General features: G+C 42.7%; 1 protein-coding gene and 1 long non-coding RNA gene across 16 annotated transcripts in view; one reads left to right on the forward strand and one right to left on the reverse strand.

Moving 5' to 3' along the window:
- Nucleotides 1-15,433, reverse strand: part of ULK4 (unc-51 like kinase 4) — a 596,488-nt gene that overhangs the window by 378,877 nt on the left and 202,178 nt on the right. For all 15 annotated transcript variants that reach the window (XM_078377379.1, XM_078377378.1, XM_073003534.2 and 12 more), the window contains exon 24: nucleotides 6,769-6,890. In XM_078377379.1, coding sequence (XP_078233505.1) covers nucleotides 6,769-6,890 — 122 coding nt within the window. The remainder of the gene's footprint in view (nucleotides 1-6,768; nucleotides 6,891-15,433) is intronic.
- LOC144583513 (uncharacterized) overlaps nucleotides 2,847-15,433 on the forward strand; it is a 32,955-nt gene continuing 20,368 nt past the window's right edge. The window contains exons 1-2 of the long non-coding RNA XR_013537316.1: nucleotides 2,847-2,986; nucleotides 6,774-6,921. This is a non-coding gene — a long non-coding RNA (uncharacterized LOC144583513). The remainder of the gene's footprint in view (nucleotides 2,987-6,773; nucleotides 6,922-15,433) is intronic.

Raw genomic sequence — 15,433 nt, forward strand, 5'->3', positions numbered from 1 at the left:
AGTGTTCTTGATCAAACCATTCCTTTTATCTAAATTTACTAATCTGTTCTTTCTTTATCTCTTTTGCTTTGAAAGATTCAACTAGTTCCTTTATTAGCTGTTCATAATGCTCAATGATTCCATTATTTGGGCCAATTGTTAAAATATTAGTACGGATCATAGAGTAGTTGTAAGTTTTCAACAGTTCTTTAAAAAGGTCTCAACCTTTTCTGACTATTTAATTCTAGTGATAGAAGTTGTTATCTCAGGATTTAAATGCAAAAAAGGAGGTTACGTACCTGTAACCATTGTTCTTCAAGTGGTCCTCTGTGAATCCACACAAATGGGTTGTTCTGCACCTGCGCTGAACGTCTCAGACATTTCTAGAGCTTAAAGACACATGATTAGTGGGACGTTCCCCCGTAGAATGCATGCTCTGCCCATCCTAGATCTCCTCAGTTCCTGATAGTTGTCCGCTGGGTAAAGGAGTCATTGGAGATACAACATGATGGACAGAGGAGAGGATGGGTGGGATGTGTGGATTCACAGAGGACTACTTGAAGAACTAAGGTTACAGGTAGGTAACCTCCTTTTCTTCTTTGTGGCCTCTGAATGCACACAAATGGGTGACTAGCAAGCTCACTTACCGGATGGTGGGACATCACAGTAGTAAGGATGCCAAGACAGCTCTGCCAAAACCAGCAGCACTCTGTGCTCTGACATCTAAATGGTAATGTCTGGTAAAGGTCAATGGAATAGACCATGTTGCCGCACGGCAGATGTGAGGTATTTCAATTCCATGCTGGAAGGCAGTAGATGTTGACAGTGCTCTAGTGGAGTGTGCTGTTAGAAGTTCAGGAGCTGGTTTGCCTGATAGCTCATAAGCCAAAGAAATGGTTTGGATGATCCATCTAGAGATAGACTGTGAGGAGGCTGGTGCTCCCTTGTGAGGACCATGAAAGCATAGAAAAATTCTATTTGTTTGTCTAAAGGCTTTGGTCCTGTCAATATAGAAGGCAAGAGAGTGTCTTACGTCTAGTGAATGGAGCATGCACTTGAGAGGTGTTGATGGTGATGGAAAGAGAGTTGGTAAGATTATTGGCTGATTAAGTTGAAAATCAGATACAATTTAGGGTAAGAAAGAGACATCAAAGTATAACGTGACCTTGTCCGGATGGAACTGGAGAAAAGGTGGATCGGAATGGAGAGCAGCTAGTTCACTAGCTCGTTTAGCAGATGTTATTGCTACGAGAAAGGAAGTCTTCAATGATAATTTGAGATTGGAAGAAGCCGTTGGTTCAAATGGTGGATGTATAAAAGCATTGAGGACAAGCTGCAAAGACCATTGAGGGATAATATGTCAGCGTGGTGGATGAATATTATTAAGTTCCTTGAGAAACATTTTAACAATCGGGAGAGACAAAAGTTTGGCTGATTAAGAATTAGCAGGCTAGTGAGCCACAATGGGAGTACGAGGTAAAGTCTTCAGACAGGGAAAGAAGGTGGTTCTCATTGACATCAGAGCTAGGTGCTGGGAGATTCAATTATGATTCTTAAGATGTGTCTGAGCCTAATTCCTGGATAGATGATGACAACAAAGATGAGGATGGATCTCGAAGTCTTGGTATCAATTATCGTGCAGAAGGAACTTGAAGTTGAGCGGGAAGACGTGTGAGGTATCTTTCCATTTCGGTAGGTGGAGGAGGACATTTATCCGTAATGGTGACTGATAATGAAGTATGACCTTTAGAAGAGTGTTTGGATCGTTTGGAGTGTGAATGTTGGGCAATCGAAAGAGCATTTCAAAGTAGGTTTGGCTGGAACAGTAGGATAAGCGGGCATGGAATGTTGAGAGCGATGTCAGTAAGGAGATGGAGATGGAGAGTGTCAAGGTAATTTAAAGGTCTGATCAAAATAAAGTATATTAATGAGCAGCCATGATGAACAGATGTGTTAAAAACTGAGTCATGATGACTCACAAGTGCTGACTCATGGATGATGCAACACGTAATATGATTGGGCACAAGCAGATCTGTATGTGTATATATGTGTGAGATGAACAGTTGATGTACCTTTCTGCTTGGTGATGATTGCTACCTGTTATGCTGCCAGACTGAACTGTTGTAAATACCTTGTAAATAAACGTTGGTGGTGGAGAAGCTGCGTGAGTTATTCTGGACTACCTGGACAGCTAAATACTCTGCTAAACCACGTTTTTGCGCTAACAGAGAGAGTGATGGTGAATGTCGAGATATGTACGGCAGTATATATCTGACTCTTTTGGGTTCCTCATAGTAAAGTTGTTCTTGAGGGTCTTCAATTAGGTACAGATCATAGTGATAATATCTCTCCCTCTCTTCATCACGAGATTGATATTGTGAGGATTGTGGATAGTAATAGTAATCTCAGTATGCAGTAGCGTACCAAGGGGGTGAAAGGTGTTTACACTTTTCTTGGTGCTTCCTGGGAGAGTGGTGAGATGACTCCAAACTGGAAAGCTCTATTGCAATTGACTGATCTGATGAAGCAGGGCTAGAATGGGCCGAGGGTGGATTGCACGTCAGCTGGAGAAAGGCAGGTGTTAGGTGACAGGCTACCAGTCAGCTGGAGAAAGGCAGGTGTTAGGCAACATGCAGACAAGGTAGAGGGAGCTCTTCCCTCTCAGATGTAGATCCTGGAGCATCTCTGGATGATTCTTCCATGATAGGAGACAGCAAAGTTGGTTGTGGTGGGTCAATATGAGTAGATTTGACCTTTTTTTCTTTTTTGAAGTCATTTTATCTTTCTTCTTTTTAGAAGAGTCCAGGACTCAAGCCAAGGTGTTTGACATCGATATCGACCTCATCCTCGATGCTGATTTCAATTTCTCTGACTTCTCTTTGGGATGTGGAGAAGGAGTCACTGAGCCAGGAGCTGCCAGTGGTGGGATTTGCTGCTCTACTTGAGGGTCTGGGGACTGTGTGGTCTCCATAGAAGCCGCAGGAGAGTTGAGAGACTTCTCCCAAAGGTAGGACCTCAATCTTTGGAGCCAAAGTTTGAGGGCCAGCTTTGTTTATCTTTTGCACGGTGCACAGGAATGGGTGGGATGTTGTTCACCCAGGCAAAACAAACAGCGGCCATGCCCATTGATTAGAGGTATTTTGTTGGCACAAACAATGCACCACATAAAAGGGTCGGGTGAGGCCATAAAGAGCAGGAAAAAGGAAGTAAAAATGGCTTGGGGGAAAGCAAAAACACAGGTAGATAAAAATTAGAACGAACTTACAGGGAAATGTTGACTGTATGATTAGAAATAAAGAGGATAAATTTGAAATACGATAGATCTGATCTCAAACTGTCAAATTGCTCTATTCTTCCAAAACAGGTCTTAACATGGCAGAAAAAAGGAACTGAGGGGATCTAGGATGGGCGGAACATGCACTCCACAGGGGAACGTCCCACTAATCATGTGTCTTTAAGCTCTAGAAACGTCTGAGACGTTCAGCGCAGGTGCAGAACAACCCATTTGTGTGCATTCACAGAGACCACAAAGAAGAATGTTCTTTATACGAGTGCATTGAACTGGAGCCCTCAAGTACAAATTTAAAGGAAGATGATCACTAACCGGCTTGTAATCGAGCTCCACTTTATGAATCGAGCTCAATAAATTGTTGTTGACTATCAAATAATCAATGGTGCTCACCCTATCTCCTAACCAATATGTGAACTCACCTGGGATCTCTCTCGGGGTGTTTCCATTTAATATATGCAGGTTTAGGTGATGATCCATCTGAGCTAGCTGAAGTCCTGCATAATCGCTAATATTTTGCACAATGCACATTTGATGTATCAAGAGATCTTTCAGGGAGACACAGATGATAAACTGTATAGAGAGCAGTGTCATTAGCTCCCATCCTGGCATTGAAATCACTCCCAATTACTATACAATGGTGCCTCGCTTAACGGGCGCCCCGTTTAACGACGAATCTGCATAGCGATTAAGTTTTTGCGATCGCAAAAGTGATCGCATTGCAATAATTTAGATAGGAAAATATCACTTTGCGATGATTGGTAAGCTGTTTCGCTTACCGATTCTCGCATAGCGGTGTTTTTAGAACAGCTGATCGCAGTTCCAAAATGGCCGCCGGGTAAAAAAAATGGCCGCCCGCTGTGTTTTTGCGCCGATTCCTCGCTTACCGGGCAGCGAAAATGGCAGCCGTATGGAGGATTTTTGCTTAGAGGTGAGTTTTTTGCCCATAGGAACACATTAAACAGGTTTTAATGCATTCCTATGAGCTTTTTTCCCCGCATATAGTGAATCCGTATAGCGACGATTTTTGCTGCACGGATTATCATCGCTATGCGGGGCACCACTGTAAAAGAATTGGGGGAAGTTATTAAGCACTCTTCGATACAGGTTTCTAGTCCTTGCCATATCAAGTCAATCTGAGCCTGTCATCTTTGAGGAGGTATATATACATTTACAAGTAGCATTGAGCAGTGTTCATCTGTTACCACTATGGCTATTGCAAATTGGTGAGAAGTTGGACCCTTTTTCAGTGTTGCCCGGAGTTTGGTGGAACTAAGTATAAGTAGGCCGCCCTTTGATCTACCCTTCTCATTACTAGGGGTAGCATATAACTAATGGGCAGTGAATCCATCTAGTTCTATTGTATCTGTTGCCCATGTCTCTTGTAACATTATATCAAACTTAGTTAGGTACATAGTGAAAGAAGCATCTTTATTTTTAAGATTCCAACCTGTTATATTTCATGAGAATAATGTAATGTTTTCTTGTCACTATTCTTGACATTTCATCTGATTCAAAGTTAATATAGATTCTTGTAGATCCTTCAACACCGTTTTTTTATTAGATATAGCAGAAGATGGAACTGTCTCCTCAATTATCTTGCTAAGAGCTGGGTCATCAAAGGGTATGATCAAGTTGGAATTTAAGCCACCTTTGGTTATTGCTATAGTTGGTTCCAGAGGAGTGCAGTTTTTAATATCCTCCAATATATTTTCTGGAGACCTGTGGGTAGAAGGGGGATAGCTCTCTGGTCCTGTTTTATCAGAGGGGGCCTGCTGCAAATCCTTCAGTGTAGCCACCAAACATTCCAAATGGTTTATCATAAAAGCTTGGTCACCTATTGGTAAATTCCCAAAAGCTGAGAGATTAGTTTCTACGTCATCTCCTAACTGGTTAAAATCTAACTTAATCTTATATATTAAATAATTCTTATCCTGTTTATTTCCTATGGGATCATTATTGCCATATTGCTCTTCTATCATTTGCCCCTGAGATCTGCCTCCAGATTGATGAGATCTTCTTCTTTATGCAGCTCAGTTATCAAAAGCTGGCTTAGTCCTGTCTATCATTCTATCCTCAGGACTTAACAAGGGCATGGGGTGCATTGTATTTCTAAAACATCTGACAACTGTTACACCTCTCTTGGATAGCTCTTTTCTCTTACTGTAGATCCTATTAGTTATTATGCTGTCCTTAAATGTAACTACCACATGGGCATGAGAATAGTTGTAATACAAATATTCCACATTCAAGATTTTGGTTGGTGAAATATGATCTATGTTTGAACTTTGTAGAATTTTGATTAAATTCCAATTATGTTCATTCTGAGACAGCATACCTTTCCGTTTTGGGTATCCACAGAATATTAAGATATTGTCCATTAGTTTTAGCTTCCAGGGTGCTTTGGTCTTTGGTTGTATTAGCTGTATTGTTCTTTCATTGTCACTCTCAGTGCTAATATTTAAGACATCGTCCCATGGGTCAGTTCCTATTTTTGTATTCTCTTTAACAGAGAGGGAATTCTTCAAGTGTGTAGCTGTAGGGACCTTATGGCTTTTCTTCCTTTTATCCTTTTTATGAGGTCTGAATGCCTTTCCCTTCTTTCTATGTTTAACCTCTACCATTTAAAATAAATTATTATAGTTCATCTTATGAACTAAGGATTTCTCTTTCTTTGTATTCTTTATATTCTTGCTCTTTTTCATTTTTTCTCTATTTTTAGTTCCCTTCAGATTTAGTCTTTTCCCTTCTGTACATTGTTTAGTCATCCCGTTTTGGCTTATGTTCTTTGACTTGTTCTTTCCCTTCTTTCTAAGGACTTTTCCTTCACTCTGAGATGCAGTTTGGAGAGTTTCAGTGCCTGAGTTAGTTCATTCATTGTTGGTTTTAGGCTGCTTGCCTAACTCATTTAGGGTTGCTAACAATTCATAGATTTATAGAGAAATAATTTTATTACCTTCATCTTATCTAAAATATCCCTTACCCATTGAAAAGGTACACTATTATCTATTTCGTCTTTCTGTTCAGTTACTTTTGAGGGAGGCTCTATGTCTGGCTGAATATACCAATGTTCTAATTCCTGTATCTGGTTTATCACGGAGTCATCCAAATCCTTTCTACTCCCACTTGCTAATATCTTGTCCCCAGCCAAATTATTCTCTGCAGCAGCCAACTCCATTGCCAAATCAGTTTCTGAGTCTCCCATGCCGGTCATCACACCAGATGGTGAGGCACTGGGACTTCTCTCCAATATACATGTTTAATTTTGAGTGGAAAGGGATTGCTGTTGGGGAAAACAAGCCACGAAAATAGGACATGTTTCATTAGCTTAATTAAAGAGCAAGAACCTTGTTGTAAAACTAACTGGCATCCATTAATGATGCTATTCCAGAAAGATGAATGGACAGGGATAGATTTTGTATTATAACCCACAGAGGACAAAACAAATATTCTTCAGTCTCATAATATTGCTTATTTTCTCTTATTTAACATCTTTTTACCTGAGATGTCACAAGATGAAGTACCACAGGGATCATTGGAAGGCACGCTTTCAACTGTTTAGTTTGAATTGTTGATGGATGTTTACGTCCTGAAACACTGGCTAAAGCAGAAAGAATGTCATCTGCAAAACAGAGATTTCAAAATATTAACAGGTAAGTATCTCAAATTATAGCTGTAGTCCTATTAGCTGAGAATAACCTCTACTTAACACAGTGAGATAATGTTCCACAGAAATACACTTATTCTACTGCAAGTTAATCTAACTCAATTACTAACATCTACTCAAACTTCAGTAGCAGTCTCTGTTCTTTTTGTTTTCACTGTGCATTCAGTGTGAGAGTTCTAAGAACCATGGTTCTCTATAAAAAGCAACATAATATTTTATAGGAAGATCCCAGTCTCTCCATACATCTGGGTGTTCACCCAAGGACCAAATACTTGCTGGAGCCAATTAAATAAGTCCTTTGATTGATCACAGAGCATGACTGAAACATTGTAAAATGTATACTGAAATCAAGACTTACTACTCTTTTACCATACTCAGCTTTTGACAAGCTTCCCTTGTCTTCTTAACCTATATAACACACAAGCCAAACTAAAGATGTGACTACATTGATAAATAATGCAGGAAATTGTCTCGGAATGGAACAGTTTGATTTGCATTATTTCCCATTGATTACATGATGTAAAAGTCAATGTGAATCAGCTTGGAATCCCCTCTCCATTTGTACTTTTTTCCTCCACTGCTGGGGTTTCTATTTTTTTAAAACAAAAGCCTTTACACTGGTTTAAACAGCAGGATCTCTTTAGCTGATATGGAGGGGTCTGTAGCCATTGTATTTAAAGCCATTCCAGCCAGCAACAGCAGCAGTGGGGAAACTCTGGCATTTGAATCCCTTTCTCCTCACACCTGGTGTCTGAGTTTTCTCTCTTTTTTCTTTTCATTTTTTCTTTAAAAAGCTTGTTACTCTAGCGCTGGGACAACTGGTTGACTAAAGGAAGAACAAAAGAGGGAATCAATTGAGAAAGAAGAGTTTTGAGGTAGCTCTACTCTTACTGTGCCTCCTGCAAATCTGGATGGTCAAAGCAGAGCTAACTTAAAATTTCCTATCTTCTCTCTGTCATTTCTTCACTTTCTCTCTCTCTTTGGTAACACTCAGTCACTTGCATAATCATTTGGTACCTTATTTGAGGGAAGTGATTGTTACATACAGCACTGATGGTACCTGTCTGTCATGGGTTTGGAGGGAAAGTTCCATCCTATGGGGAGTGGAAGGCGGGACATCAGGGGGGAGGAGCTGTACTGTATATATATTTGGAGTTTGTGAGGAGAGCTGAAGGAGAAGCTGGGAAGAAGAAGCTGGTGTGGGAGTCTGTGTGTCAGACAGGGTACTACTGTGTGTCAGTCAGTACCAACCTGATAGGTTCAGGTGTCTTTATGGGTAGCCAGAACTGATAGGTTCAGGGTCTGTGCTTTATTTAAAGGTGTTCTGTGTGAACCAAACTGGTGTATGTATGATTGAGACTAAGCCACGTTACTGTATCTTATTCACTTGATCATTTTATTTTCCCTGTGTGTTATTTAAATAAACCTTGTTCTTTTGTTTGTTAAAAATCCATTCCTGGTCTGTGTGACTCCTTATAGGGAATGGTTGGTGGCAGCTTAGTGAAACTGTGGCATATCCCGGTAGGTCTGGGGTTGTCACATTGATTGGTGTCCAGCGTGTGGGATACGACTGGTCCAGTTGTCCAGTGGTCCAGCAAAGCCTTGGCAAGTGTGCCCAGAGCAAGGGGGGTCTAGTCAGGGACAATCTGAGAGCGCGTAGGTAATCTTCTAGGCTTGCCTCACGGGGAGGTAGGCTAGTGGAAGAACGTGTAACCTCAGATTGGTGGGACTAGATTAGGGAGCTCTGAGGCAACCTGTTTTGGCGGGAAAAGGCTGAGGCAAAGCTGAGGGAAGTAGCAGTGATCTAGCTTGTCTGCTGAGAGGCCTAGCAGAGGGGGGTGGACTCTGGCTGGCAACAGTTGCAAGTTAGTGCTGAAAGAACAGCAGCAATCTATAGAAGGCTGGTTCTGAGGCAAAAGAGAAAAAAAAAGTGGTCGCTTTATTTTGAGGCTTGACTTTTGAAAGCAGCCTGTTCTGGGGGGGGGATTATGCCCTTGACTCGAAGCCAAATGGCAGAAATGGGTGAAGTAAGAGACCCACAGGTAGACCAAGGTTCTGAGGAGGAATTTGGCTCAGTGCAGGATGAGAGCACGGGAGAACTGACCTCAGAACCCAGAAAAAGGCTCCTAGCCCAACAGCATGAATTTAGGATGAAACAATTAGAAAGGGGAACGGCCATGAGGATAAAAGAGATGGAACTGAAACACCAAATTAGAATGGTACAATTAGAATTGGATTTCCTAAATAAGTTTATTAACAATTTATCAGTTGAAGAAATGTCAAAGAAAGAAAAGTATGAGGCTCAGGTCAGACAAAGTGAGTAAGATCTTGAAAAACTAAAAGAGATAAAAGCTAGGGCTGAGGAAGAAATTTTACAGATCAGGGCTGAGTTTGAGGCTAAGCAAAAGGAGCTGGATTTGAGAATAAAAGAGAAGAAATTGCAACTAGAAAAGAAACCAAAAGAAGGCACACAGGTTAAGGCACAACCTCAAAACCTGAATTATTCTGAAGAAAACATGAGGGAAACATGGGACCCTAAGTACTCCAAAGGGTTAGGTCAGAGCCCGCCAAAAAGGGGCGACCATTTTGTTGATAAAACTTCTGGGCAGAGCCAGTCCAGGAACCAGATTTTGGAGGGAAAACCGAAACCAGATGAGAAAGACTCCAAGTACAGCAGAAAATGTTATTTCTGTCAAGGAAAGGGCCATCTAATCTCAGAGTGTGAGAAATGGAAGCAGCTAAAGGGAAATTTGCCTCATGATTTGAGTGGAACCAAGCCAAAAGCTGTGTTCTGTGTCCAGAAAGAGCAAAGCTCCTTGCCACTGAGGGAGCCTGTTGCCATGGCTACTCAATCTGGAACAGTGACATCTGCTGATCAGGCTGGGGAAAATGGTCCTCTTGTGGAGGTCAAGCGCTGCTTACTAGTGAGGACAGATTCGCAGTTGTTTGAGACCGCAGGGGTGGACGTAGGAATACTTGACCATCAGTATAGGGGGCTAAGGGATACTTGTTCCCAGGTGACCCTGTGCCATCCAGACATTATTCCTAGGGAGTATATAATCCCAAATGAGAGCCTAAAGGTGGCAGGGATTGAGGGACAGGTGATCTCATTGCCAGTAGCTGAGGTACCTGTGAGCTTTCAAGGCTGGAGGGGAGTTTGGCGGCTAGCGATTTCATCGACTCTGCCAGCAGCCGTGCTCGTGGGAAATGACCTGGCTGAACATGTGAAACGGGTGCTAGTGATTACATGCTCACAAGCCACCACGGGGACATTTAAGGGGGGTACTGATGGGCCCGAGACGGAAGCAGAGGGGAGTTCAGAAGCTGTGGTGGAAACCTTGACCACGGACAGCAGATTTGGCCAAGAGCAAAAGGCAGACGCCACTCTCCAAAAGTGTTTTGAACAGGTGACAGACGCCCAGCTAACACCTGAAACCCCAGTGAGATTTTGTGAGAAAAAGGGAATTTTATATAGAGAGACCCTGAGGAATATCTCAAAAGGGGGAGATGGGATCAGAAGTCAGCTGGTGGTACCTGAAAAGTATCGCCCCATGATCTTAAAAGGGGGCACTCTGACATGTTTGCTGCGCACTTAGGGGTGAACAAAACACAGCAGAGAATCACACAGAATTTTTACTGGCCTAAAATAGGGAAGCAGATCAAGGAGTTCTGTAAACAATGTGATGTGTGTCAGAGGCAGGGGAATAACCGTGACAGGACCAAAGCAAAGTTGTGCCCTTTGCCTGTGATTGACACTCCGTTCAAATGCATAGGGGTGGATATTGTGGGACCTTTGCCCAAGGCCACAAAGAGGGGGAACAGGTTCATTCTCACCATTGTGGACCATGCCACGAGGTACCCTGAAGCCATACCCTTGATTAACATTGAAACTAACACAGTGGCAGATGCCTTGGTGGGGTATATGTCCAGGATGGGATTTGCCTCAGAAATAATCACAGATTTGGGTGCATCGTTTACATCGAAGCTCATGAAACGGTTATGGCAAATCTGTGGAATTAAACACAAGGAAACTACTGCCTATCACCCTGAAAGTAATGGGTTAACGGAGAAGTTCAATGGGACTCTGATGCGCATGATTAGGGCTTACTTGGCAGAGAATCCAAACAATTGGGACCAGAAGCTGCAATCCCTTTTGTTTGCTTATCGATCAGTGCCACAAGCCAGTACCGGGTTCAGTCCGTTTGAACTTTTGTTTGGGAGAAGGGTGAAAGGGCCACTTGATTTAATCAAACAAAATTGGGAGCAGATCACCCAGGATGACCCACAAGACGTTGTGACATATATAGACTCTTTAATGACTGACCTGAAGAGAAACCTAGAGCTAGCAGCAGAAAACCTGCAAGCTCAGAAGGTCAGACAGACAACCTGGTATGACCAGGAAGCCAGGGAGAGGAACTTTAACCCAGGGGAGGAAGTGCTTTGGCCTAGGCCCTGCAAAGAGAACAAACTGCAGCTGGGTAGCCCAGAAATAAAATACTTGGGTCACATAGTAGGGGGAGGAGTGATCAAACCCCTAGAGGCCAAGATAGAAGCCGTTCGTGATTGGCCCAGACCCAACACCAAGAAAAAAGTCAAATCATTTCTTGGGTTGGTGGGCTACTACAGAAAGTTCATCCCGAGGTTTAGCGAGATAGCGACTCTGCTGACCGATCTGACGCGGAAGAAGACTGATGACCGCATCCCGTGGACCAGCGACTGTGAGGAGGCGTTCCGGAGGTTGAAGGAGGCGCTCATCAATTATCCAGTGCTGCGTGCTCCAGACTTCGACCGGGAGTTCATCATCTACACCGATGCGTCTAACAGCGGGGTAGGAGCAGTTCTTTGCCAGGAGGACGAGAATGGTGACCAGCATCCAGTGTCCTACCTGAGTAGGAAACTCCAGAAAGGTGAGAGACATTTGGCAACCGTGGAAAAGGAGTGCCTGGCCATAGTATACGCGATTCAGAAGGCCAAGCCTTACATCTGGGGAAGACATTTTGTTCTGTGCACTGACCACTCACCACTGCAGTGGTTAAAGACAATGAAAACCCACAATAGTAAACTTATGAGGTGGGCTTTAAACCTGCAAGATTATGACTTTGAAGTGAAGGTGGTCAGAGGGTCAATGAACGGTGTTGCTGACGCCTTGTCAAGAAGACCCGAAGAGTGAAGACGGCGAAGAAACTATGGACTATGTATATGTTGGTGACCAAAAGTTAAATGTACTTGTTTATTAAACATGCTTGGTTTGTATTAATAAAGGTAACTTAATGTATGATAAATGTTAATGTTTAAATGCATAAATGATATGTTTAACCTAGAGTGTAAGTAGGGGTTATGGTATTGTATGTTAATGTATAACTGTTTGTGTTTGATCCTGGTTGTTTTTTGGAGAAAAGCACTTTAGCTTTTCCCCTGCAAAACAACTTATAAAGAGGGGAGGTGTTACATACAGCACTGATGGTACCTGTCTGTCATGGGTTTGGAGGGAAAGTTCCATCCTATGGGGAGTGGAAGGCAGGACATCAGGGGGGAGGAGCTGTACTGTATATATATTTGGAGTTTGTGAGGAGAGCTGAAGGAGAAGCTGGGAAGAAGAAGCTGGTGTGGGAGTCTGTGTGTCAGACAGGGTACTACTGTGTGTCAGTCAGTACCAACCTGATAGGTTCAGGTGTCTTTATGGGTAGCCAGAACTGATAGGTTCAGGGTCTGTGCTTTATTTAAAGGTGTTCTGTGTGAACCAAACTGGTGTATGTATGATTGAGACTAAGCCACGTTACTGTATCTTATTCACTTGATCATTTTATTTTCCCTGTGTGTTATTTAAATAAACCTTGTTCTTTTGTTTGTTAAAAATCCATTCCTGGTCTGTGTGACTCCTTATAGGGAATGGTTGGTGGCAGCTTAGTTAAAGGGTGGTATATCCCAGTAGGTCTGGGGTTGTCACATTGATGGCCTTGATGAGGGCAGGAAGAGTCAGGATGGAAGTAGGGAGAGAAAGGGTGGAGGTAGGGAGAGAGGCAAAGGAGTTTCCTAGTGTTCTTCACACTTGAATCCTACAGAAATCATTTCCCTGAAAGTCAACCATGAGAAGAAGGGTTTATATATATATATAAGGTGGCGAAAATGGCAGCCATATGGGGAATCTTCGCTTAACGGTCAGTTCCATTTAGCGATGTTTCCGGATAGCGACGTTTTTCCTGGAATGGATTAACGTCGCTATGCGGGGCACCACTGTGTGTGTGTGTGTGTGTGTGTGTGTGTGTGTGTGTGTGTGTGTATACACACACACACACATATATACATATATACACACACACACACATATATACATATATACATACACACACACACACACACACACAGTGGTGCCCCGCATAGCGACGTTAATCCATTCCAGGAAAAACGTCGCTATCCGGAAACATCGCTAAATGGAACTGACCATTAAGCGAAGATTCCCCATATGGCTGCCATTTTCGCCACCTTGGTAAGCGAGGGCAGGGTGCGAAAACGCTGCGGGCGGCCATTTTCTTATTCCGGCAGCCATTTTGGAACCGCCAATCAGCTGTTTCCCAAACATCGCAATGCGAAGATCGGTAAGCGAAATGCTTACCGATCATCACAATGCGATGTTTGCCCATAGAAAACATCGCAATGCGATCGTAAAAACGCTCGAAAAAAACACATAGCTATGTGGATTCATCGTTAAACGATGTGCTCGTTAAGCGAGGCACCACTGTAGCCGACCAGATAGGCGGGATATAAATTAAATAAATAATAATTATCTATCTATCTATCTATCTATCTATCTATCTATCTATCTATCTATCTATCTATCTATCTATCTATCTATCTATCTATCTATCTATCTATCTATCTATCTATCTATCTATCTATCTATCTATCTATCTATCGAGAGAGAGAGAGAGAGAGAGAGAGAGAGAGAGAGAGAGAGAGTGGTGCCTCGCATAGCGTTTGCTCTGTCTTACGATGAAATCGCTTTGCGATGGACTTTTTGCCATCGCAAGAGCGATCACTTTGCGATGGCCCCTAAGGGGAAAATTCGCTTTCCCGCGATCATCCCAAAGGCCCCATTTTCGCACAGCTGATCGGCGGTTCCAAAATGGCCGCACGCTGTTTTGCCTCACTTTAGAGGCACTGAAAATGGCCTCCCCTTATGGAGGATTTTCGCATAAGGTAAGTTTTTAAGCCCATAAGAACACATTAAACACATTTTAGTCCATTTCTATGGGCTTTTTAAAATCGCTTAGCAATGAAATCGCAATTTGCTGCATGGATTAACATCGCTAAGCGAGGCACCACTGTATATATGAATGAAGCACACCAAATCCCAGTGAGCTCATCATACGTGTTACATGCATCATTGTGTTGGGTAAAGCCATATTGAAAACATACCTAGCTGGATGTATATAGTGGTGCCTCGACTTATAACCATCCCTACTTACGACCAATTCGACTTACAAACAGCTCTGGTCGCAAAATTTTGCTTCTACTTGTGACTGGAGCTTCCACTTATGAACAGAAAAAGGCAGGGGGGAAGCGGGAAATTCAAATTGCTAACTGTAGGTGGTAAAAGAGGCTGCTTCTTTGTAGTTCTTTCGCCCCTACGGTTAGAGTGAGTGCGATCGAGGAGGGACTGCCTGGCTTCTGCTTCTCAGTGAGTGTGTGTGTTTGCAGGGAGGCTTGGGACTGCCTGATAGGTAAGGTAAGGTGCTGTTTTCTGCTTTTTAAAAATTGTTCTGGGTGGTTTTGCAGCATGATTTTAGGCTGGGGGGTTATGTTTCTGTGCTGTGATGGGTCTTGGGGGGTTTGTTTTTTGGGTTTCTCCCCTCCCCATTTCCAATGGTTCTTGGGGGGTTTGGTTGCTTTTGGATTTTCCCCCATTTCTGATGGATCCTGCATGCTTCTCTTACTTTTTCCATTGTTTTCTTAGCATTTTTAACCTTGTCCCTCTGTTCTCTGTGCATTTCCAATCTGCTCTGTTTGTTTTCTGTGCATTTGCAATGGGTCCTGCACGCTTCCCTTGCTTTTTCTTTTCTTTCTTTTTTTTTGCATTTCCAACCTTGTCCCGCTGTTCTCTGTGTATTTCCAATCTGCTCCGTTTCTTTTCTGTGCATTTGCAATGGGTCTTGCATGCTTGATTGCTTTTCTTCCCCACCCTTCGGCCGGAAGGGATTAATCATGTTTCCGATGAGTCTTGCAGTGAGTTTTTGGGAGGGTAATTTTTTTCTTTTGGCTGGAATGGATTAATGGGGTTTCAATGCATTCCTATGGGAAATGGTGCTTCGACTTACATCCATCTTCTGAAACGGATTATAGTCGTAAGTCGAGGTACCACTGTATATCAATGCAACAAAATCTAATCTCCAAATTGATGTGCTAAGGACTAAGCTATAAAACAGCACTTCACCACACAGCACACTCTAGAGTAGTATGCCTGAAATATTGCCTAAAGTTATTGATTTGCCCTAACAGAA

This window comes from Pogona vitticeps, chromosome 6 (genome assembly GCF_051106095.1).
Source record: "Pogona vitticeps strain Pit_001003342236 chromosome 6, PviZW2.1, whole genome shotgun sequence".
In the NCBI taxonomy this organism is placed as follows: domain Eukaryota; kingdom Metazoa; phylum Chordata; class Lepidosauria; order Squamata; family Agamidae; genus Pogona; species Pogona vitticeps.